The sequence below is a fragment of the Pristiophorus japonicus genome, chromosome 10, assembly GCF_044704955.1.
Source record: "Pristiophorus japonicus isolate sPriJap1 chromosome 10, sPriJap1.hap1, whole genome shotgun sequence".
NCBI lineage: Eukaryota > Metazoa > Chordata > Chondrichthyes > Pristiophoridae > Pristiophorus > Pristiophorus japonicus.
Window position 1 is genome coordinate 94554060 of NC_091986.1, and position 24987 is coordinate 94579046.

Sequence of the window (24987 nt, forward strand, 5' to 3'; positions counted from 1 at the left end):
GTGGGTACGCATGTGCAGTAGCTCCAGGCGCCCAAAACTGTGTGGGAGGGGCCCGAAGCACGCAGCCCCTAGCCCTGGCCGAATGGCCTCACTGGGGATGCGTGGATAAGGCTCCTCCTACGCCCAGCTCCTGCTTCCTCCCGACCTGACTCGACCCCCGCTCCCGACCCGACTTGACTCCCGCTCCCACCCCACACCCTCTCCCAATCCGACCTCTGCTTCCCCCGCTCCCAACCTTCCCCCCCCACCCCGACCGACCTCCGCTCCCGACCGATCTCCTCCCCCGCCCCCCCCAACCGATCTCTGCCCCCGATCTGCGCTCCCGACCCCACCGGACCCCGGACCCGATGCCACCTACCTGTCAATCCGGTAAGTCTAAGCTCAAAGTCTTGGGCCCGGCCGGGCCCGGCACGTTCAGCCTCCCTCTCCTTTCTTTCTCTCTCCCTCTCTTCCCCCCTTCTCTCCCCCCTTCCCCTCCCTCCCTTCTCTTCCCCCCCTCCCCTCCCTCCCTCCCTTCTCTCACCCCTCCTCCCTCCCTTCTCTCCACCCCTCCCTTCTCCTCCCTCCCTTCTCTCCCCCTCCCTTCTCTCCCCCCCTCCCCTCCCTCCTCCTACCTCTCCTCCCCCCCTCCCTTTCTCACCCCCCTCCCCTCCCTCCCTTCTCACTTCCCCTCACCTCCCTCCCTCCCTTGTCACCCCTCTCCCCCACTACACCCCCTCTCCCCCACTCCACCACCCCTCCTCCCCCTCCCCATCCTCCCCCTCCCCTCGCTGGCAGAAACACAGACACACACAGACAGACAGACAGAGAGATAGAGACACTGACAGAGACACACTGGGGGCTGGGGGCATCCCAGCACGCTGTTGGAGGGCTCCCGGTGCTGCAGTAAGTAGAAAATATTTTATTTATTGATTTAAAAAAAAATTATTTCTTAATTAATTTTTTTTTAATTTTATTGGTTGATTTATTGATGTTTTTATCATTTATTATTGATGATGGCTCTTATTTGTAAAACTGAAGTGTTTAATGTTTGTAAACTTCCCTTTAAACCTCCACCCCCCCCCCCCCCCATTCCCTACGCCTGATTTGTAACCTACGCCTGATTTTCTAAAGTCTAGACAAGGTTTTTTTAAGCGTACAAAAATCTTCACTTACTCCATTCTAAGTTAGTTTGGAGTAAGTTTTCACTGCCGAAACTTTGAAAACAGGCGTAAGTGGCCGGACACGCCCCTTTTGAAAAAAAAATTCTGTTCCAAAGTGAAACTGCTCTAACTGACTCGAACTGGAGCAAACTAAATGCCGAGAATTTGAATTTCTAAGGTACTCCGTTCTACACCAGTTGCTCCAAAAAATCAGGAGCAACTGAGGCCCAAGGAGAGGTGAACTGGTCTTCAATTACTGGGCTTTTAACCAGGATGATGCCAGGGCAACAATATGGGAGACCAAATGAGTTTTAGAACTGGACATAAAAAGAGAAAACTTCAAATGCTGAAAATTCAAAAGTGTCTGCGGCTAAAACCTGCCAAACATTTTAACAAGGCAGATGAAAATATTCCTTTAACAGCTTAATTGCATTTGGTGATGAGGAAATAATCATGCTAAGTCTACACAGTCAAACTCATTATTAGTCTTTCGGTGTCGTACTTAAAGCCAGCTATATGAAAATAAAAATCTAACAACTGCATTTGTTTACACTATTTGTGAATGCCATCATAGCTCAGATGCAACAGATTATAAATCTGGCTTTTAACAGTTATCTCCGTCTAAACATGTATGCATTTATAAATAGTATCTTTTCATTCGAAGGTGCAAGGAATGAATCTTCTGAGGACTGAGTAACTGCTCATTACTGCCCGGAAGTGGCGAGCCAGTGTGCAACTCTCCTGGTTGTGACATCGGCTCAATTTTTGGCTGGCATCAATCCGTAGCACTCTGTAGTGTGCCCTGGTGGGAACACCTGTGAAAGCAGGCGTTCCAAGCTTTAGCGGCCGCAGTCAGGTAAGTAATGCTGACCTCAGGTAAGTGTGATTGTTTAAAACATTTTTTTTTGCAATTTATGTTGTGGTGGCGTGAGCTATGTATTGGGAATGTTTTTGGTGGGTTTTTTTTCAGGTTCCCCCCCCTCCCCCCCCCCCCCCCTCAGGCCTCTGTTATGGCGCTTTGAGGCCAGCAGTTTAGCTCAGGATCTTTCCTTGTTCAGCCGGCCTAGCGTCCTAAAAGAGGCGTGCAATGGCTCCCTTATGCTCCGCTCCAAACACCAGGCCCAGCTAATGAATTCTGCGGCGGCAGATGCAAACCATTTGCCGATGCAAAATTTACTGCTCCGCCCTGGACACTGCCCCAACTGATATGCGACCAAATTTCTCCCCACAGATGTTTTATGTAATATGGGGTTTTAGAATGATATGCTTGTAATGGATAGTCCATGGATGGAGATATAATATTAAAGCAACGCAACTCTTAAGTGACAGAGTTCCAATAAACTGCTATGTAATGTTACTGTCAAAATAATAGGTCAACAAATAACTGATTTAGGACTTGATTTCCTACTCTGATATTCACTCATCTTACACTCATAAGATGAGATACAGTTATATGGATATTGTGGGTGTAGTTTCAAAAAGAATTGCACAATTTGATTAAATGTCACAAAAGAGAAATATGTCACAGATAATGACACAAAATGTCAAAAATGGAACAGCAATCAGGGAGCAATTAACATTTTTAACTGAGCTTGCATAATTTAGCAAATAAAGCATAAATATTACAAGCTTAAATAAACCAGACAGTGTATAAGATCACAATCACAAAATAAATTTCAGCAAAACTTTCTGTCATCAGGATCAATACATAGCACTGTGGTAAGGATCAAAAAGTAATAATACAATAATCTAAGCTTACATATTTCAATATACACATACACTTAAATTTGATTCTTCTGACTACATCACTATACATTTCAGTGATTTCAAAAGTGTACAACATTAAATTACAATGTTTACATCATTAATAAAATACTAGTCTTTTTTGTTCAATGCATATTAATGGATATATTTAACTTCAGTTTGTCATTAGAAAAATCAAACTATATTCACATATTCACATGTTAGTTGCAAAAGCCTGTTCCACTAGAACAGTGTTTGAGTGTTACACAGTGAATTATTCCATTGTGGTTCAAGACTCAATGGCCGAGAAATTCATCTTGGCCAGTGACACAAAACATGCAGTTTTGGATCAGCTACCCAACATACGCAGCACCAGATATTGTGTTACACTGGAGTTAATGGATCTGATATCGCCTGTTATACGCCACCGCCTGAGACGAATTTCTAGCCCAAAGACTTTGAAAACTTAATGCTTCTGATCACGGGGGAAAACCAGATTTTTGAACCTATCTCAGCTCCACTACTGAGAACAGCCATTGAGACCACAGATAAAGTATGGCAGTTCTTGATAGTTTTATATTGAGAGAGATACACATACACAGAGGAGATAGACAGGGGAGAGGGACAGACAGAGAGAGAGAGAGAAAGAAAGACTGATTTACAAAAATGCAGTTATGTTGTGCAAGTTGCTTGTGCTTTGTTCAAATTAGAAGCCAAAAATATTGCACCGTTTTATAGCTAATATTTAGGATTCATCTAACTTCCAACCTCAACAGTGATTCCATATTATAAATGAATTGCAAAGAGAAAAACATTACGAAAATATCAGGAGATCAACAGCTGATTGTGTCTCCCAAAACTATGATTAACAATTATTTGCTTCCCCACAGAATAATGAGCATTGCAATGTGTTTCAAATAGATGTTTTCTGCATCTTAACTAATTTGAAAATACAGAATAATACCCTATAATGGGAGTGTAAAAAAATTCCCCTTTTAAGAAAAGTATCTCTGCATTCCCCAATGATGTTACAATTGGCCTTCATGTCCCTAAATAGAAAGGATCCATCAGTTTCGAATCTGGATTGCTATTCATCAATCTCAGCAGTAAGTATGCATGCTTGGACATCAGATGAGAACCTGCAAAGGTTCAGCTGTGATGATCCCACAAAGTAACTCACCTGCCAGCACTAACTAACTCCCTAACAAGGCTTGCAAATGAATAAAGGCGACATTGATGAGGCACAGGGAGGCACCTTGCGTCCACAGAACTTCACTGCAGCAAGGCATCAGTAGCTTCAGTAAACAAAAGGTTGGGGCTAAATTGGCAAAATAAATTATTTGTAAGCAATGTTCCCTCTAATTTCTTTTTTCATGCGCAGTCCCTTTAAATTTGCTGCAGTGGCCGTGCATCTTTTCCAGCGGCAACAGCTGCTGAGTGGCCTACATGGGACCAGCTGATCGGTGAGCGGCTGTACGGTGCTTAGGGGGAACGTTGCTTGTAAGTCGTAAAACCTCTTCTTATAGTCACTGGCCACCAGATTGGAACACCTTCATTGGGCCAGCATTTGCTATCAAAATAACAGTGAGGCTAATGGCGTGAATCGTTATTTATGCGTAAATGGTACAGCAGATGAGGGGTTAATGTGTGGTTAAACACAATTATCTGAGAAGCTGTTAGCTTTGCAAAAAATGCATCTCGTTGTTTGACTCACCATTGAAATGCATTGAATGGCGTGAAGTCACTGTCTTGAAAGAAAGATGTACATTTATATTGCATCTTTCACGACCACTGGATGTCTCAAAGTGCTTTATAGTCAATGAAGTACTTTTGGAGTGTAGTCACTGTTGTAATGTGGGAAATACAACAGCCAATTTGCACACAGCAAACTCCCACAAACAGCAATGTGATAATGACCAGATAATCTGTGTTGTTATGTTAATTGAAGGGTAAATATTGGACAGGACACCAGGGATAACTCCCCTGCACTTCTTCAAAATAGTACTATGGGATCTTTTAAGTCCAGAGCAGACGAGGCCTCAGTTTAATATCTCATCCAAAAGACGACACCTCTGACAGTGCATGGCTCCCTCAGCATTGCACTGGAGTGTCAGCCAAGATTTATGTGTTTAAGTCCCTGGAATGGGACTTGAACCCACAACCTTCGGATTCAGAGACAAATGTGCTAATCACTGAACCACAGCTGACACAGTGGTATTGGTGCGGTAAATACAAACTACACCATCACAGAAAGTTAAGTCTTGCCCATTTCAGTCTAAGTAGCCTTTTAATGATGTAGTAAGTGTTAATTACAAGCCTGGAGTCTCATTCCTTCACGCTTTAATAGTTGCCGATTTAAAAAATGGCAAATTTAAAAATTTTTACATTTCTGTTTTTACTTTTCCTTTCAGTATCTTTTTTCTCTTTCTCTTAATCTAGTCTTTCTTTCCCTCTCTTTATTTCTCTTTCTATACCTGATTTGATATTGAATTTACCCACTCTCATTTACACTTCCTTCTCAGTCCTTGCCTTAAGCTGTTAATTTTGCAACCCTCAATCTGATTGGTTAAGGAGATACACAATTGATTGACCTGTTCACCCAGGTCCCAGATGCTCCAGTTCCCTCGCTACGATGTTTATCAGCTCGCACTTTTAGCAACTTGCCATACAAAATGTTTTAAAACCTAAATGTGCAAGGGCAAGTCTAACTAATGGCAGATGTTGTTAGATGCCCTGCTACAGCAAATCACGGCCCATTATGTTTTTTGATGCTAGTGGCAGAACTATAAGGTTTTGTCATTGAACAATGAGAGGGTGCCAGAATTGAGTGTTTATGTATTAAGTTTATTCGAGGCATGAATGAAATAATTGATAAAATGGACAAATTGCCTTGCTTGGATCAAACCTAATATTATAGATAATCTTGTCTTTTGTACATGGACTATACCAGGACAGTACTTGATTTTGTTTTTATTCTATTAAGATTATGAATATGCTTACTAATTTCTAATGAATGAATCAAGTAAATAATTCTAAGTGAGAATGTGATGGTTTTGCGAGTTGGAATTGGTTTGCAGCGCTCTCACTGCATACTGTTGTTTTGGAATAGTCATACCAATTATAACTAATTTCTGTCAATCCTCCTTTATGAGATTGTATAGAAACCAATTATTGTACTTGTGCAAGACAAATGTCTGCATTGTCCTTAAGTAGTTATGGCAAATGTACATCCCCCCCACCACCTCCCTCCACCCAGGTAACTAGTTTTTATACAGCAAACAGGCTGACCTGCCAGTGACTTCCTCTAACTTGAGTTACACTTTTGAGTGTATGCAGGATATGATACCACACATCACTCAAAAATTAGTGTTTTATATTTGCACTGAGTTCAATCATCCAATGACAATAATACCAGGAATTATATGGGGAAAAATATTTTACTGTCATATTAATCAGATTTTTCAGGCACTAATATTTTCTATGGGAATGCAGAGAAACGTGGTAGCTCATGTTGGTAAACTTTACTATCTTCAGTCACTGAGGTAAAATAATGTTTATAAAAACGTTCTAAAGGAAACATTGGTTTTGTATTGAAGAGCATTATAAACTTTAGATATATGTTTAAAAGTTTTCATCTCAGATTAAAGTCTGTTATTATATAATAAATTTCACATAGCTCCTCAGGGTCATCAGTTGTTCTTGTTTCTTCAGTATTTTCTTTGAATCCGTGCATGATTATCAGCAGCAAGGCTGCGCTGTTTTTGTGTGCCACAAAAGGCTTGCCCTGGTCTGGACCCTGAGCCAGAAACAGCATTTGGTATGATCTAGAAGAAAATATTTTACCAGAAATGTTGCATAATTCGAAATATCACTGTAGCATTCACACACATGAATGTGATGAATGATAATGTAAGCAAAGAACATCTGCAAATAATTAAAACAAATCATATAATGCCTTTAAGAGTGGAGGGAAAAATTGGAAAGAGGAGAAAATAGCAAGCCTGTTCTGGCCAAAATGAGTTCTGCTGATGGTTTTGTTAATATTCCCAAAGACAAAACTGATGATATACCATCATTTTTATATATGAAGTAACTCATCACCATGTTTTATTTGTTTTACTATAGAAGATGATCAAATGTTACAATTGCACTGTGAGCTGAGCATACTAATTTAAAAAAAGTTAAACAACAAAAATGCTGCATTAAAAAATAAGGACAGTTACTGGCAAACTAAAATTTTCACAGGCTCTGCTATCCATCTTTCGTTCTAACTACTGTTTCCTCTTTTCCTCTTCCCAATATCGTTACAATAGCTAAAAACAGGTCTCACCCCATTTACTATTTGACTCAATATCTGGTTAATCATCAAAGAAAACATCTGATGCAGCTAACTAGGTGCAGACATTAGGGAGGCTAAATTTGATAGCGCCCCAAAACAGGCGCGGGGATCGCAATGCGTGATTGGACCTGTTGCTTCCGATGCAGGCAGAGCACTAGTTTTTGTGCTGCCTGCTGATTAACATAATTGCAGCGTGCACCCAGCGCTAACTGTGCTATTGATTGGTTGCATGTTTAAAGTTAGCCTCCACTGCATAAAGTTAGCCTGCACCTCTTAAAAGGTGGATTTTTGTAGCTGGAGCAGGTGGTGGGAGTCATGGTTGAAGAGATCTTGATATGGGAAAGAGTAAGGAATGGCATAATAAGGCAGAGAGCCAATGTTTCCTTTAAGCTGCATGACCACCCCCGCAGATGGCTTGCTGGCATTTCATTCTGAGGCAGCGGCAGGGCTGATACCATAGAAGATGACAGTTTCCTCATAACTAATCCTCCTCCCCCCGCCCCCATCCCCCTCACCACAATGTTAACCTTGTGCCTTTCTCCTTTCAGATACCCAAGAACTACCACCTGGCCAGGCAGTGGTGGAAGAGCAAAAAGACACGGATGATCATGAGCCACCAGCTCAGATACTGACACTGCATAATTTAGAGGATAGCATAGAGGTGGGATATGCACGTGAGATATTGGGCACGAATGGTTTGCAGCCAGGGCAGGGGGAAAGGGTTGCACAGGTGCCAGCTCGCCGGAGGGCGAGGTCGCTCATGAGTTCTGCCACAGAGAACTCAGATGAGCACTTTGATGGTGCAGACTACAGAAGAAGGCTGATGGATGTGCACAATGAAATGCTAGGTGCATTGGCTGGCCTGCCAGAAAGCCTGCGTGCAATGTCAAGGAGCATGGAGGAATCCGGCACCAACTTTGCATAAGGCTTTGCACAGAGCTTGGAGCCTATCTTTTCCAGCATGGAAATGGTGGCCAACTCCATTAGTACACTTGTGGACCCAACCATGATGCAATGTCTGATGGCCAATGGCTCAGCTTCCATTGCAGCACAAGCAAAAACCATACAATGTCTGGATGCTGCAGTGGAAGCCCAGACTTCTGTCATGCAAGCTCAACTTGTTGCCACAGAAGTTCAGACTGTTGCCATTTTAGCTGCGGATACCAATGTTCAAAGGGGCTGATAGGGTGTCACAGCAGTCCAGCAATCTGTCTTCCAACAGACTACTGGAAATGATAGGGCGCCACCCCAGGGGAGTGGCAGAGGCTTCGTGGAGCACGAACCTGCTGACCTCTCTCTGGATGACAGCATTTATCCTCCTATCACTGCCACTCCACCAGTGCTCTTGCGGTCGCCTGTCAGCCAGCCAGCCCAGACTGCTATCGCCCATGCTGAGATGGTGCAGTCCAAAGCTGGACTTTCTAGGTCCAGTGCTGCTTGAGGTCATCCTCTAAGTATATCTGCAGTCTCCCCCACGGAAAGTCAACAGTCTTTCACCAGCCATGCTGCAGACACTGTGGTAGCACTGCATAGGAGCACTAGGACAGGCAAAGGTACACAGAAGACAGGCACCAAGGGAATGCACAAGGGTGATTAGTTTATATTTGTCATATATGTATACTCTGTTGGTACTATGCTGGTACTACTAGAGGGTGCAACTGTGGGAGGCCCAGGCAGGAGCTGTGTGAAAGGCTGGTCACCACGCGGTGAAGGCAGTCTGCAGACAATAAAGAGACTAAGGTCACAGCAGTTCAAGCACAGCACTAGGCCTCGTGTAGTTATTCTACAGATAAGTAGAGACATATTAACTGGCGACGAGTACAGATCACGGACTTACACGCAGAGATGGCTGCCGTTGGTAGTTTGGAAAAGTTTACAGAGGGTGAAGCCTTTACTCGGGTTTCGCTGGCCAGGATCGCTTCTACACACACTGCCGCACCAGGAGCCAGGATTTAGCGGAATATGTCGCTGACCTACGAAGGCTCGCGGAACCATGCGAATTTGGCGAACTCCTCAACATTGGGTTGCGGGATGTTTTCGCGACGGGACGGGACTTGAAGCGGACCATCATCTTAAGCCAGGCATTCACGACCTCAATGTTGAGATTCTCCCAGAATCAAAACTCACTGGCAAGTACTGTGCAGAAAATAACTGTTGATCAAAGAATTAGTCCGACTCAGAGTCCGCCAAGGGGTGTAAATGCGAATCGTTTAACATGCTGGCATTGCAGGGGTAACCATTGGGCCAGTCTGTCTTGATTCAGACACTATGTGCAAAGGCTGCGGCCAAAAAGGCCACCCACAGCAAATGTGCAGAAAAACTGCAACTCACAACTTGGCAGAGTCGTCGGCAGGAAGTTTCCGATCCAGCAAGGATCATAAAGTACAAGCTAGAGAGGTGACTCAGCCCGAGGAAGCAGTGCACGGGGTGCACACCTTCACTACCACAAGTCCTCCCATAATGATGAAAGTCAAGATAAATGGCATTCCTGTTTCCATGGAGTTGGACACAGGGGCAAGTCAGTCACTTATGAGCCAGAAGGCATTTGAGAGGCTGTGGGGCAACAAAGAACAAAGACCCAAGCTGAGCCCGATTCAGACAAAGCTGCGCACTTACACCAAGGAACTGATCCCAGTTATCGGCACAGCGAATGTAAAAGTATCCTATGATGGAGAGATACACGAATTGCCACTGTGGGTTGTACCAGGTGATGCGCCAACGCTGCTTGGCAGAAGATTCGGTGGAACTGGAAAGAAGTCAAGGCACTACTTTCAGTGGACGATGCTTCCTGTGCTCAAGTGCTGAGCAAGTTCCCATCCTTATTTGAACCAGACATCGGCAACTTCACAGGCGGCAGATCCACTTGGTCCCCGAGGCATGGTCTGTTCATCACGAGGCTTGAGCGGTCCCTTATATGATGAGGGAGAAAGTGGAGATCGAATTGGACAGACTTCAACGCAAGGGAATCATATCACCAGTCGAATTCAACGAGCCAGCCCGATTGTTCCGGCACTAAAGAGCGATGGCTGGTCAGAATCTGCGGCGACTACAAGATAACGATCAACCGAGTTTCATTACAGGACCAGTACCCACTACCAAAAGCCGATGATCTCTTTGCAACATTAGCAGGGGGATAGGCGTTCCCCAAGCTGGATCTAACCTCCGCTTACATGACCCAGGAGCTGGCTGAGTAGTCGAAAAAATTAATGTGCGTTAACACACACAGGGGACTGTTTTTGTATCACAGGTGCCCGTTCGGGATCCGATCGGCTGCAGCCATCTTCCAAAGGAACATGGAGACTCTGTTGAAATCGGTTCCACGCACCGCTTTATTTCAGGATGACATCCTAATCACAGGTCGTGACACCACCGAACACCTGCACAACATGCAAGAGGTTTTAAGTCGACTAAACAGAGTCGGACTCCGGCTGAAACGATCCAAGTGTGTCTTCCTGGCACCAGAGATCAAATTCCTGGGGAGGAAGATTGCGGCAGATGGCATCAGGCCCACGGACTCGAAGACCGAGGCCATCAAGAATGCACCCAAACCATGAAATGTAATGGAGTTGTGCTCATTCCTGGGACTCCTCAACTATTTCGGTAACTTTCTTCCAGGGTTAAGCACCTTGCTCAAACCGTTGCACAAGTTGCTACGCAAGGGAGACGACTGGGTTTGGGGTCAAAATCAAGAGGCTGCCTTCAAAAAGGCCAGAAACTTGCTGTGTTCGAACAAGTTGCTTGTATTGTATGACCCAAGCAAATGTCTAGTTTTAGCATGTGACGTATTGTCGTACGGTGTCGGGTGTGTTTTACAGCAAGCAAGTGTAGCAGGCAAACTCCAACCGGATGCATATAAGTCTAGAAGTCTATCCAAGGCCAAAAGAGCCTACAGTATGGTCGAGAAGGAGGCTTTGCCTGTGTCTATGGAGTAAGAAAAATGCACCAGTACTTGTATGGACTCAGTTTCGAATTAGAAACCGACCATAAGCCCCTAATCTCACTGTTTTCGAAAGCAAAGGCATAAACACCAATGCTTTGTCGCGAATCCAAAGATGGGCACTAACACTGTTGGCCTACGATTATACGATCCGCCACAGGCCAGGCACTGAGAAATGCGCCGATGCCTTCATCCAGCTACCGTTGCCCACCACCGGGGTGGAAATGGCGCAGCCCGCAGACCTGTGCCTGGTCATGGACGTCTTCAAAAGCAAAGGGTCACCCGTAACGGCCCGCCAGATCAAGACCTGGACCAACCAGGACCCTGTTTTATCTCTTGTAAAAAGTCCTCAATGGGGGTTGGTCAGCGGTCCCAAGAGAAATGCAAGACGAGATAAAGCTGTTTCACCATCGTAAAGAAGAAATGTTCATCCAATTGGATTGTCTCTTATGAGGCAACCGCGTTGTCCTGCCAAAAAAAGGCAGGGCAACCTTCATACGCGATCTACACAGTGCCCACCCAGGTATTGTCATGATGAAGGCTATTACCAGGGCCTGGCATTGACTTGGACTTGGAGTCGTGCGTGCGCCAGTGTAACACTTGCTCACAATTGAGCAATGCCCCCAGGGAGGATCCACTCAGTCTGTGGTCCTGGCAGTCAAAACCATGGTCCAGGATCCACGCAGATTATGCGGGCCCCTTTCTAGGAAAAATGTTCTTCGTTGTAGTGGACGCCTACTCTAAGTGGATCGAATGTGTAATAATGACATCCAGCACGTCCACCGCCACCATTGAAAGCCTCAGGGCCGTGTTCACCATCCATGGCATGCCCGACATTCTGGTCAGCAACAATGGTCCGTGTTTCACCAGTTTGGAATTCAATGAATTCATGACCCGCAATGGCATCAAGCATGTCAGGTCTGCCCCGTTCAAACCCGCATCCAACGGCAAAGCGGAGCGGGCAGTCCAAACCATAAAGCAGAGCTTGAAATGCGTCACAGAAGGTTCCTTACTAACCCGCCTATCCCGGGTACTGATCAATTACAGGACACGACCCCACTTGCTTACCGGGGTCCCTCCTGTGGAGTTACTAATGAAACGTGCACTCAAAACCAGGCTCTCCTTAGTCCACCCTGACCTCAACGATCAGGTGGAAACTAGGCATTATTGGCAAAACATGTACCATGATCGCGTGGCTGTATCACACGACATCACTGTAAACGACCCGGTGTTTGTGCTGAATCACGGTCATGGCCCCAAATGGGTCGCTGTTTTCACCAAGGAGGGGAATAGAGTGTTTGTTGTCAAACTGTTTAACGGACAAACGTGCAGAAATCATTTGGACCAGACCAAATTGCGATTTACAGGTAACCAGGAAATTCTGGGAGAGGACCTTACCTTCAGCGATCCACCTATACACACCCAATCAGCAACAGACCTAGCTGCCAACCACGAGGATGATCCCACCATCTCCAACAGTCCAGTCAGAGCAACAAGGCTGCAAGACAGCAGTGGCCTGACTAACTCACCCATGCCAGAAGTGACACTCAGACGAGCAACCAGGGAGCGCAGAACTCCGGATTGCCTTAACCTGTAACTAACTCACATCAAAGACTTTGGGGGGGAATGTTGTCATATATGTATACTCTGTGTATATACTATGCTGGTACCCCGAGGGGGTGCAACTATGGGAGGCCCAGGCAGGAGCTGTATAAAAGGCTGGTCACCACACGGTGAAGGCACTCTGCAGATAATAAAGAGACTAAGGTCACAGCAGTTCTAGCACAGCATTGGGCCTCGTAGAGTTATTCTGCAGATAAGTAGAGACATATTAACATTTGTCATGCTTTGATTTATAAATTTGGTATGGAATGTTTATTTTGTGTTGGTTTTATTTTTGCATTGCGACGGTCGGTGACAGAGAGAAGGTAAGGTGTGGGACTGTTGGTGAAAAAGGAATTCGGGTTGCATTTACTGTATCGCAGTCGGTTGACTTGTTCACGACAGCGTGGCCAGAAAGTGACGGCCTAGGTTACCTCCTCACTTCCTCTTCCTCCTCCTCCTCCTCAGCTGCTCGCCGTATAGCTGGTGGCAAGAGCTGTGCTCTCATGATGGCAAAGTGATGCAGCATGCAGCAGGCCACCATGTATCGACACCCGCTTTGCCGAGCACTGCAGCCCTCCTCCAGAGCAGTCCAGACTGCGGAAGCTTTGTCTCAGCATGCCAATGATTTGCTCTATTACATTTCATGTGGCAGCATAGCTTTTATTGTATGCATGCTGCCCACGTGTACATGGGTTGCGCACCAGCATCATGAGCTATATCGTCAGTGGATAGCCCTTGTCACCCAATAGCCACCTTTTGGTCTGTCATGGCTCAAATGCAGATAGCACAGCAGGCTGCCACAGTATGAAGGCATCATGACTACTGCCAGGATATCGGACATTGACCTGCATGATTCGCTGTCTATGGTTGCACACGTGCTGGACACTGAGGGAGTGGAAACCCTTTTGGTTGTGCTACATCTCAGCATTGATATGCGGCACCCGTAAAGCGATATGCGTGCAGTCAATGGCATCATGCACCATGGGAAAACCTGCAATCATAATGAAGCTGCGTATTTACTCCACCTGCTACTCTCCAGCAAGAGAGAATGAAACGTAATTAGCTCTCTTTGAGTTGAAAGCCTCAGTGACTTCCCTTACGCAAAAGTAGATGGCAAACTGCGAGATGTTGCAAATATTTCCAGCTCAAGCCTGGAAGGAATCCGACGGGAAAAAATTATGGCCACGGTCACCTTCACAACCACTGGTAATGTGGTTCTCGCCCTGCTCTAAGGTTGCAGTTGTGGCTGCAGTAGGTGGCAGACTTTAGAGAGGATGTTCTTACTGAAGCACAGACATCTCACACACTGTTCTTCGCTGAGGTTGAGGTAGGAAAATTGCTCCCTGAATACCCTGGGTGGTGATAGCCTCTTGCTGAGAATGCTCTGTACCTCTCCTCCTTATCCCTTTTCTAGCAGCTTGCCTATCTCTTTGTTGCCTCTGCTCATTCTCCCATGATGCTGTATTCCAAGGGGAATGCCTACTCTTGCACCCATGTCTGGGATCCAGTGGTTTGTGCAGAAGCCTTGAAGTTAGAACAAAGCCCTTCAGCACCTGCCACGCCACTCCCTGTAGACTGTAGCAAATTTAAAGAATTCTAGAAAGCATCAAACACTTGTACAATCATGGCAACAGCCAGTAGCATCAATCAGCAACTAATCTTATAGTTGATGATCCCTTTAAATGGCGCTGGTGAGGGATCCTTCCTGCTGCTGAATGCGTGTTCACCTGTGTGAGCGTAAAAGAGGGCCTCAGCTAGAGCTTTGTGCTCCAAAAATGGCAGTGTTGGCATCAAATCTGCATTACATGCTGATTGACGTCATGATATGCCTACTCTGCATACTTTTGGCGGAAGCTCAGTGCACACACTAACGCCTTCACCGATATGGCATTTGGTGCAACTTGCATCAGAAGTGTGCGGCGCGGTGGACACCATTTTGTACCTCTAAAGGCACTCATAGCGGCCAAAGAATGGGTGCTATGGATTCAAATTTTGCACTCAAGAAGTTTGGAGGCAGATTCAGAAATGACATTTCATAGCACAGGATGCAGTAACATTATCAGGAGCAATTAGCACAGGAAAAGGGAGTTGGAAGAAATGATGTGCAGCAGAAGAGAACACATTTTACTTACAAAAGGAGATGTAATCTGTAAAGGGCCAGTAGATGGGTTTGTTTCAATAGTTTCTTGGATATCTAAATGATGTTGGAGAAGAAAAGTAGTTTTTAATTTTCTAAAAATATTTCTATGAAACATTCTGTTGGATTTAAAATCTTCATCCTCAAATCCCTCCACAGCCTCGCTTCATCATATTTGCAAATTCATCCAGCCTGATGTCCCCTTCTGCACTCTTTGGTCCTCTGACTGTACACCCGCCCCTCCTTTTCCCCACTACTAGTCATACCCCCATCAACTGCCTCAACTCTACTCTCTAGAATTTCCTCCTTAACATTCTCTACCTCCCCACTTCCCTCTGCCTTTATTAATCTTCTCAAAACTCATCTTTTTAACAAAGCTTTTGGTGACTGAATTTTAATCCTTCTACTATAGCTTGGCACCCAATTCTTGATTCCCTTTACCTATATTTTCTTCCAGAGTGTCTATTGACACCATTATGTTCGCCAATACGTTGGAGGCAGTGCAGGACGAACGGCAGGACTTTACAGTAAACAAAGTCTAGTTACTCAGCAAACAGCAAAGTAAGTCTATTTACTCAGCAAACAGAGTCTATTTAAGAAGAGTTTCTACGAACTACAGCAACCCGAACTTTATGACCGAAATGACAGCAATGTCTCCCGACAGAAGCAGGGTGATTTTTCCAGTAAAATGTAGTGAGTGGAGGATAGTTCCATTCAAATTATGTGTGTAAAATCAATCCCACTCACGTACAGTAGTATAGTCTCCAGGCATGACAGGGGAATTACCCAATAATCTCCATTCTGCCTGGGAATAGCGGTATCACTAATATGCAGCCATAATGTTATCTACATTAAAGGTGTTATATAATAAAAATTGTTGTTTCTTGGCTCATAGCATATTACAGATTATAGTACATGAAGCTTCCTTACACAGTGATGTTTTTAAGCATTCCGAACATTTAATTAGTACTAGGTATTGAGGGATTGCCAGCATCAATGTATTTCGCTTGGAAGGGGTGAAGAGGCTTGTGAGAAGTAAGTCAAGTGTAAGTAAGTAGGTCACGCATAGAATTTCACTTCTACATTTTTATTTTATATGTTTAGAAATATTGCAACTAACTGGATCTGCATTTCTGTAATTCAGTACAAACATATGGGGCTAGAAATTGCACTTAGCCTGCCCGTTTACCGCCCAAAATGACCAATGTGGAAATTACCGCCTGTATATCGCCAGCGATAATTTCGGCATTCATTTATCGTTGGCGTTGCTGGAAATTACCCTCCCACTTCTATCACCCAAAATTCACCCCCAGCTCGAAATTTACCCAATCGCCCGTTTTTACCGCCTGCTACCACTGCAGAAACATACCGCCCATTTTTCACAGACTGGGGGTACTTGTGCATGAAACACAAAAGTATGCAGGTACAGCAAGTGATCAGGAAGGCCAATGGTATCTTGGCCTTTATTGCAAAGGGGATGGAGTATAGAAGCAGAAGTCTTGATAATCTATATAAAGTATTGGTGAGGCCACACCTGGAATACTGCAGTTTTGGTTTCTATATTTATGAAAGGATATACTTGCTTTGGAAGCAGTTCAACGAAGGTTCGCTTGGTTGATTCCGGGGATGAGGGGGTTGACTTATGAGGAAAGGTTGAGTAGGTTGGGCCTCTACTCATTGGAATTCAGAAGAATGAGAGGTGATCTTATCGAAACGTATAAGATTATGAGGGGGCTTGACAAGGTGGATGCAGAGAGGATGTTTCCACTGATGGGGGAGACTAGAACTAGAGGGCATGATCTTAGAATAAGGGGCCGCCCATTTAAAACAGAGATGAGGAGAAATTTCTTCTCTCAGGATTGTAAATTTGTTGAATTCGCTGCCTCAGAGCTGTGGAAGCTGGGACATTGAATAAATTTAGGACAGAAATATAGACAGTTTCTTAAGCGATAAGGGGTTATGGGGAGCGGGCGGATAAGTGGAGCTGAATCCATGATCAGATCAGCCATGATCTTATTGAATGGCGGAGCAGGCTCGAAGGGCCGTACGGCCTACTGTTCCTATTTCTTATGTTCTTATGTAAGTGGTTTGCTCAATACTAGGTGAAAGTAGGGTTTGAAGCCTTTCTGGGTGTCTGTGTAGGTAGTGGGAGACTGGGATCGACCAATGAGCCTGCCATCCTTTCAGCCAAGGAAGCTGGGCCTATGCGGAGTGCCAGAGTGTGCCAGATCTTCAGAAAGGAGCAACAGCTCATGATACCTCCCCTCCTCCCAATCCGATTGCAATCTCTGTATCACTCACTCCAACTGGCAATGTGCTATACTTGCATCCATGATGTCGTGCAACATGACACACCAAACTAAAAGAACATGTAAGCAAAGTGCAAGCAGTCTTGGGAACCTTAACTTAACTCAAAGGTAACATTCCTTAATCCACTTGGGTCAGAATTCCTTACTTGTCAGTAGGAGAAATTTTAGCTTGAGTTGCTGGATTAATTCACTTACACTGCAATCTTTGATTTATACAATCTAATGACTGCAGAAGCTTCTGCTCTTCAAAGGACAGTGCACTGAGGCCTAATCGGTGTAGTTTGTTTTGAAGAAAAGCATGTCGCTGAGTCTGTGTCGCTTCCATAGCAGCCAGGATGTCACTATCTACGGCAGATGTTTCTACCAAGTTTTCTGCTAGCATAAACTGCTCAGTGCTTTCTGAAACTGCTGAGAAGATAAACAATGCAAAAAAAATTCATCTTAATTAGATTTTTCAAATTCCAGTTTTCATACGATTAATAGATAAGTTGAAATTTAGGACACCTAGCAGAAAATGTGGAAAAAGAGATTACATAGGATTTACATAGAACATACGGCATAGAAACAGGACATTCGGCCCAACCAGTCCATGCCGGCGTTTATGCTCCATTCGAGCCTCCTCCCATGTTTCCTCATCTTAATCTATCAGCATTACCCTCTATTCCCTTCTCCCTCATATGTTTGTCTAGCCTCCCCTTAAGTGCATCTATATTATTCACTTTAGCCACTCCCTATGGTAGCGAGTTCCACATTCTCACCACTCTTTGGGTAAAGAAGTTCCTTCTGAATTCCCTATTGGATTTCTTGGTGACTATCTTATATTGATGGCCTCTAATTATGATCTTCCCCACAAATGGAAACATTCTCTCTGTATCCACTCTATCAAAACCTTTCATAATTTTAAAGACCTCTATTACCTCAGCCTTTTTTCAAGAGAAAAGAGACCCAGCCTGTTCATCCTTTCCTGATATGTATGCCCTCGCATTTCTGATCCTTGTAGAACACCACTATCCACCTTCTGCCACTGTGAATAATAGCTACCTTTTACCCCTACTCTCTGCTTTCTGTTTTCAAGCTAGCTAACTATCCATTCTGCTACTTGTCCCCTGACTCCATATTCTCTGACCTTGTTCATCAGTCTATTATGGGATACCTTATCGAAGGCCTTTTGAAAATCTAGATAAATGACATCTACTACATTACTTGTCTACTCTCTCTGTTACCTCCTCAAAAAATGCAATGAGGTTGTTCATGCAAGACTTTTTCTTTTGAAATTCATGCTGACCATTCATTACTATATTTTTGGTTTCTAGATGTTCTTCTGTGTTCTCCTATAGTAGGGATTCCATTATTTTTCCTACCACCGATGTTAAGTTGACTGGTCTATAATACCCAGGACATGTTCTATCCCCCTTCTTCAATATTGGTATTATATTAGCTATCCGCCAGTCCTCTGGCACTACATCTTTTTCTAACAATTATTAAACATGTGTAGTAATGCCTCTGCTATCTCTTCCCTAAAATTTGTGGATGCAATCCATCTGGATCAGGGGTTTTATCCTTTTTGAGTTTGATTAGTTTATTTAATATATGCCCTCTTTTTATTTTAAGTGCACTTATCTGATTACTAATCTCAACATCCAAGGTTAAGTCCACCTGTTCTATCTCCCTGGTAAATACTGATAGTGTAAAATGTAACTTTATGGGGGAGAGATTCTCCTGTTGTGACGCCTCCGGAGCATGAACCTGTTTTCAACCGGGGTTGGAGTGGGGGGGGTGGGTGGGTGGCGGGGAGCTGCTACCGGCATCCACAAAATTGAGTTTGAGTTAGCAGAGGCACAAGCACGATAGCGTCGCAAGCACCCTGGGCGGGCGCGCAACCGACGATGGCATCATCACCGGGCGTGGTGACCCCATTGCGCCTCACGGTGACCCTTTTCTGCCCTGTGAGGCTGCCGCGAGCGGTGTCAGTGCCAGTGGAATTTAAAGGGGCGCTGCGGTGCGCCGCCCGCCACCATTTGTTGTTTTAGCCGACTCACCGGTCGGCCCGTCTTGATGGTCTGTAGCATGGTCCGGGCTGTTATCGTGCAGCCCGACACTCCAGCTCAGTGCCGAGCTGCGACCATGGCACCACACCGCCCTGGTGGCCCAGTGGAGGCCATCAGAGGCCCTGCAGAGTTTGCTGCGTCCCTCCCCTTTTTCGGAATGGGAGGGGCATTGACATGCATCAGGAGAGGCCACGTAGTGCTGCCAATCCTGCCTGAGGAGCACCCTGGATACCGCCCCAACATTGCGCTCAGTTCCCTCCACTTACTATGAGGAGCGGTAAGCCAATTTCGCGGCCAGGGCGGGACTTCTGCACTGGGCACAGGAAGCCTCTCCCCAACTGGGTTACCGCCCCCAAACGGGGTGCTAGGGAATTTCTCCCCTATATTTCTTATACCAAACAAAAGCTATAAATGGAATTAAAGTTTTATTCTCCAGAACATTATTAGGATTCCCTGTTTTAGATTTAAACAAATAGGGGCCGAAATTGCCCCTTTCCTTAAGGTCTGTTACCAGTGCAAATCGGCGGCCATGCTGTGGAGTGGAGTGGCTGCCGACATTTGGTGGAATGGCCGCTGATAGCCCAACTGCCCTTCCGAGTTTTCCCGGTGATGCCCCGATCCCACCGACCCCCCGCCCCCCCCCCACACTCTGCTGCTGCCGACGTGTGCACCCCCCGGCAGCGACATTCCTCTTGGAAAATCTTCGGCCCACCTGGCGATGCCAAAACAAGTTTTTTTCCCCGGTGATCCAGTGAGGCTGTGGCCTTAACAGCGGCAATGTGGCTTCCCTTAAAGGGGAGGATGCACTGCCGCTGCCGCCATGTTTTTTTCTTTGTCGGTTGACTGCCATGTTGGCCTGACAAACATGCCCCCTGCTTCGGCCAGGCTGCCAACATGGGGTGCCAGGTTGCTGGCCCAGCCGAAATCCTCGCTGGTGGCCCAGTGGCCCGAATTTTTATAATCGCAGAGGACCTCCCCTTTAAGTGAAGGGGAGTGCTGTGATGACTTCATCACGGCGGTCACTCCGCTCCGCAACCACCTTCTGCCCCTCAGTTGCTGTCACCGCCACCATTATGATCGTGTTCTGGATCGGAGAGAAAAAAAAACAAACAGCCAAATTTCGCTTAAGAGGCGACCTGAACCACAGCTGCAGTAAAAACCATCGAAATGGAGCCTCCGTTTCAGGCGGGGGGCAATTTCTACCCCATAAAGTCTAACAGCAGTACACTCCCCACAGAAAATTGTGAAATTAGGTTTTATTCCAATAGTACCTTTTAAACACCCAAGTAAATGAAAAATGGTAAACCCAGATATGTATTTGTCAACTATGCAGACATTTTGAGGCCGAAATTGGCCTCGCGCACATGCTGTTAGCAGTAATGGGACGCAAAATGTTTTTCACCTGGGTGTGGCAATAATAGCACCCACCGTGGAATTGAGGTAGTGCCTTGCTCCTGCCAGAAATGCCGTGCTCGGCTGCACGCGCGATGATGATGTCATCGCCATGAGCAGTGCCCTGGTACCGTCAAGCCAGATCCAAGACCGTCCCAACCTCTGTCGTTGAGTTACAGTACGCGGACGGCACATACATCTGCGCACATTCAGAGATTGAACTCCAAATCATAGTCAACATTTTCACTGAGGCGTACGAAAGCATAGGTCTTCACTAACATCCGTAAGACAAAGGACCTCCACTAGCCTGTCCCCGCCACACAACACTGCCCTCCAGTCATCAAGACCCACGGCACGGCTTGGACAACGTGGACCACTTTCCATACCTCAGGAGCCTATTATCGGCAAGGGCAGACATCGACGACGAGATTCAACACCGCCTCCAGTGCGCCAGCGCAGCCTTCGGCCGCCTGAGGAAAAGAGTGTTCTACGATCAGGACATCAAATCTACCACCAAGCTCATGGTCTACAGGGCTGTAGTGATATCCGCCCTCCTGTATGGCTTAGAGATGTGGACCATATACAGCAGACGCCACAAGTCGCTGGAAAAATACCACCAATGATGTCTCCGCAAGATCCTGCAAATCCCCTGGGAGGACAGACGCACCAGCGTTAGTGTCCTTGACCAGGCCAACATCCCCAGCATCGAAGCACTGACCACACTTGACCAGCTCTGCTGGGCGGGCACATTGCTGGACTGACACCTGGGAGTCCCTGGCCAAAGACCACCCTAAGTGAAGGAAGTGCGTCCGGGAGGGCGCTGAGCACCTCGAGTCTCATTGCCGAGAGCATGTAGAAGCCAAGCGCAGGCAGCGGAAGGAGCGTGCGGCAAAGCAGTCCCAACCACCCTTTCCTTCAACAACTGTCTGTCTATCCTGTGACAGAAACTGTAATTCCCGTATTGGATTGTTCAGTCACCTAAGAACTAATTTTGAGAGTGGAAGCAAGTCTTCCTCGATTTCGAGGGACTGCCTATGATGATACCGTCCCGGAACTGAAATCTGGCTGCGTACCCTCATTTACCGCCTGCCGGTAACAATGACAGCTTCCGCTGTCGAGTTGGAGTTGGGAGTCGGATGGAGCAGTACTATTTAAAGGTGCCATGTTGAAAAAAAAATTGTCGGCCATTACTCTTTACTGCTTGCAAACACATAGGCAGAGTGGTTGGTGGACAGATCACAGCGATTTTGACTTCAAGGACTGTTCTGCCTCCTAACTATTCCCCTGTATCACTCAGGACAGCTTTCAAATCACAACATTTATCTCGTTTCATGGGGGCTGTATTGGCACTCGACTTCCTGATCTGACATCACCATCGGAGGCTTCTTAGATGGAGAGAAAGGCACAGAGAAAGACGGAGAAGCACAGGGAGAAAGAAAGGAAGAAAGGCAGCAAAATGTGTCCAGAGGAAGAAGGCCCAACAGGGCTGCCAACAGAAGGCCTTACCCTCCCAGGGTATTCCGGCTTCTGTTCTCGTACATCAATTTCACTGAGGAACAATGTGTTCAAAGGCTGCTCTTCAGCAAGGACATGGTCACAGAGCTCTACCATCTCCTGCAATCAGACCTCGAGCCTCAGACCAGGGTGAGGACGGCTCTCTCAGTGGCAGTCAAGGTCACCATCGAGCTTAATTTCTATGCCAAAGGATCCTTCCAGAGTGACAGGAGACATCTCCAACATCTCCCAATTTGGCGTCCATTGGTCCATTCCCGAGGTCACAGATGCTCTGTGTAGAAGGAGCAGGTATTACATCTCCTTTCCCATGACCAGAGAGAAGCAACATGAGCGGGCATGTGGTTTAGGCAGGATAGTGGACTTCCCTATGGTGCAGGGTGCCATTGGCTACATATACCTTGCTTTGCAGGCACCGCTGCACAATCCTGAGGTCTTTTGTAATTACAAAGGCTTCCACTCACTGAATGTACAACTGGTCTGCGACTACACACGCAGAATCCTCACCATCAATGCCGCTATTCTGGCAACAGCCACAATGCCTACATCTTGTGCAAGACCGGTATGCCAGCTCTGTTCCAGCCAACACATCAAGCTCGTGACTGGCTGCTCGGAGACAAGGGCCATCCTCTCTCCACCTGGTTCATCAGTCTCCTCCGCAACCCCAACATTCCTGCCCAACACTCATACAATGAGAGTCATGCCGCCACCAGGAACATCATTGAGGAGAGTGCTCAAGCAATGGGTCCGCTGCATTCATCACTCAGGAGGAGTCCTCCAGTACTCGCCTGAGCGGGTGTCCCTATTCGTCATCAACCTCGCCATCATGATAGCACAGCCATTGCCACCAGGCAGAGGAGAAGGAGGATGAGGATGAGGAAGAGCAAGAGGAAGAGGATAAGGATGAGGAAGAGGAGCAGGAGCAGCAACAGCAATGGAGGTGGCAGCGAGTCTATCGTGATTCTGCAAGGGAGGTCCGCAACTGTCTTATCAGAGTTTGGTTGCAGTGAATTACATCCCACTTCCCGGTTCCTCTGGATGTCCCCTTCACCACATCCATTACCCCTTCCATAACAAAGCCCCAAAACTGAAATGAGGGACAACAGCAAAGAATTAATATTCTAATCCAAATTTATATTAAAAACAGACGCTTACATAAGTATTTACTAATCATCTTTGCGCATTTCCTTATATCCCCTCTTTGCTTTAACTAATCTAGTGCTCCTCCGCAGTGTGTCCCCTGTGGCTGCTGCACGGCTGTGTGTCAGAGCCAGAAACTACAGATAGCCTTCTAGGCCCTCGACCAGCTCTGGGCCTGGAAGGTCTGGCTGTAGGCTGCACTGCCTCAGGCTGAGCTGCATCAATATGGGCTGGTTGGGTAATGATCAGTGACAAGTGCAATGGCGGAGTGGCAGTGGTGCGCTCAGGAATGCTGTCATCCTGAGAGAGGCTAGCAGGTTCCTGCTCCACTGACTCAGTGCCACTCCCCCGCTGTAGCACCTCAGCATCCCCACCAACTGCTGGAGCAGAGTTTGGTGGGCTACTGTGAAACTGTTAGATCCCCGGTCGACTGTGGTTGACCCAGTGGCAATGGCAGCAGTCAGAGCATGAGTGGCATCCAGCTGAGACTGCATGAGAGCAGTCTGAGACTGGATGTCTGCAATCATTGACTGCATGACACCAGTCAGACCATCCGTGGCATCAAGTTGAGACTGTGTGAGAGCACTCTGAGACTCGATGCCAGCATTCACCGTCTGCAGACTGGCAATGATGGACTCAATGGTGTGCACAGAGCTCTCTGCAATGCTGTAGGCAGACTCCTCCACGTTCCGTATCACTGCTGACAGGCTCTCGGGCATCCTTGCCATTGCAGCTATGATGTCAGAGTGCATGACCATCAGCTTTGTGTGAATGCCACCCCATCAAGGTCCTCATCTGAGTCCTGTAGAGCAAAACTTGCATGCGAACTCGTCCTCCGGGGAGTAAGAGTCCAGCTATGTATGTGGAAGATATGCCTGCAGTGGTTGACTAGCTGTGAATGTAGGCAAGGCGTGAGATGAAGATGTGGGTGTGATTATCTGCAGATGCTTGGTGGTTGAGCGGTGTGAAAGTAGTGGTCTGCACATTGTGCCCAGACAGATGTTGAGGCTGGTATGGAAGAAGTAGCGAAGTTTGTACTCACCTTCACCACCCGACATAGGTTGCTGAATTTTTTACGGCACTGGGTGAGGCTTCTCTGCATCACGGTGCTGGCTGACTCCTCCTGGGCCACCTCTTGCCACATGGCTCGGAAAACCTGTGGAGATGGCCTCCTTCCCGATGCAGTGACTCCCTCCTGGTCTCGTATGCCCCCACCAATACCTCCAGAGCCACATTATTGAATCTTGTGGCCCTGTCACTTGAAGGAGGAATACCTGCAGCCATTTCATAAGTTTAATCTTCTCCAGAGATGAGTGACTGAAGTTTAGCAATGCTGAAAATGAGCAGCAGCAGGTTCAAATGACCTCCCCTTTAACAGCTAGATGGAGGTGGAGTCAAGGATTGAAGGCTGATTGCTGAATGGAACTCAGCTGAAATTGGGTAAGTGGTTGTGAAACTCTTTTTGGAGTTTATCTGAAAAACATAAAACATTAATCCGTGCCACCCGACCTGGATGACACACCAGACATTTACAAGGCCCTTTTTTTCCTTTTGTGTTTTTTTTTGTGTTTTTCTTTTTTGGGTTTTTTTTTTGGGCACTAAAATCACTTTTTTTTTTCCGGTGCCCCCTATAAAAGTGGAGGGGGACACTAAAAGCACCGGCAATTAAAACAAATTAAACTT

At 46.3% G+C, this 24987-nt stretch overlaps 1 protein-coding gene across 7 annotated transcripts in view; it reads right to left on the minus strand.

The window, feature by feature from the left end:
• Positions 1-2714: 2714 nt before the first annotated feature.
• cep126 (centrosomal protein 126) overlaps positions 2715-24987 on the minus strand; it is a 272751-nt gene continuing 250478 nt past the window's right edge. For 5 of the 7 annotated variants that reach the window (XM_070891920.1, XM_070891918.1, XM_070891916.1 and 2 more), the window contains 3 exons: positions 17408-17620; positions 14899-14960; positions 2715-6709 (listed from right to left, as the gene is read on the minus strand). In XM_070891920.1, the coding sequence (XP_070748021.1) occupies positions 6593-6709; positions 14899-14960; positions 17408-17620 (392 nt within the window). In that variant the 3' untranslated portion in view covers positions 2715-6592. The remainder of the gene's footprint in view (positions 6710-14898; positions 14961-17407; positions 17621-24987) is intronic. The other 2 variants (XM_070891919.1, XM_070891917.1) reach the window with 1 other exon arrangement.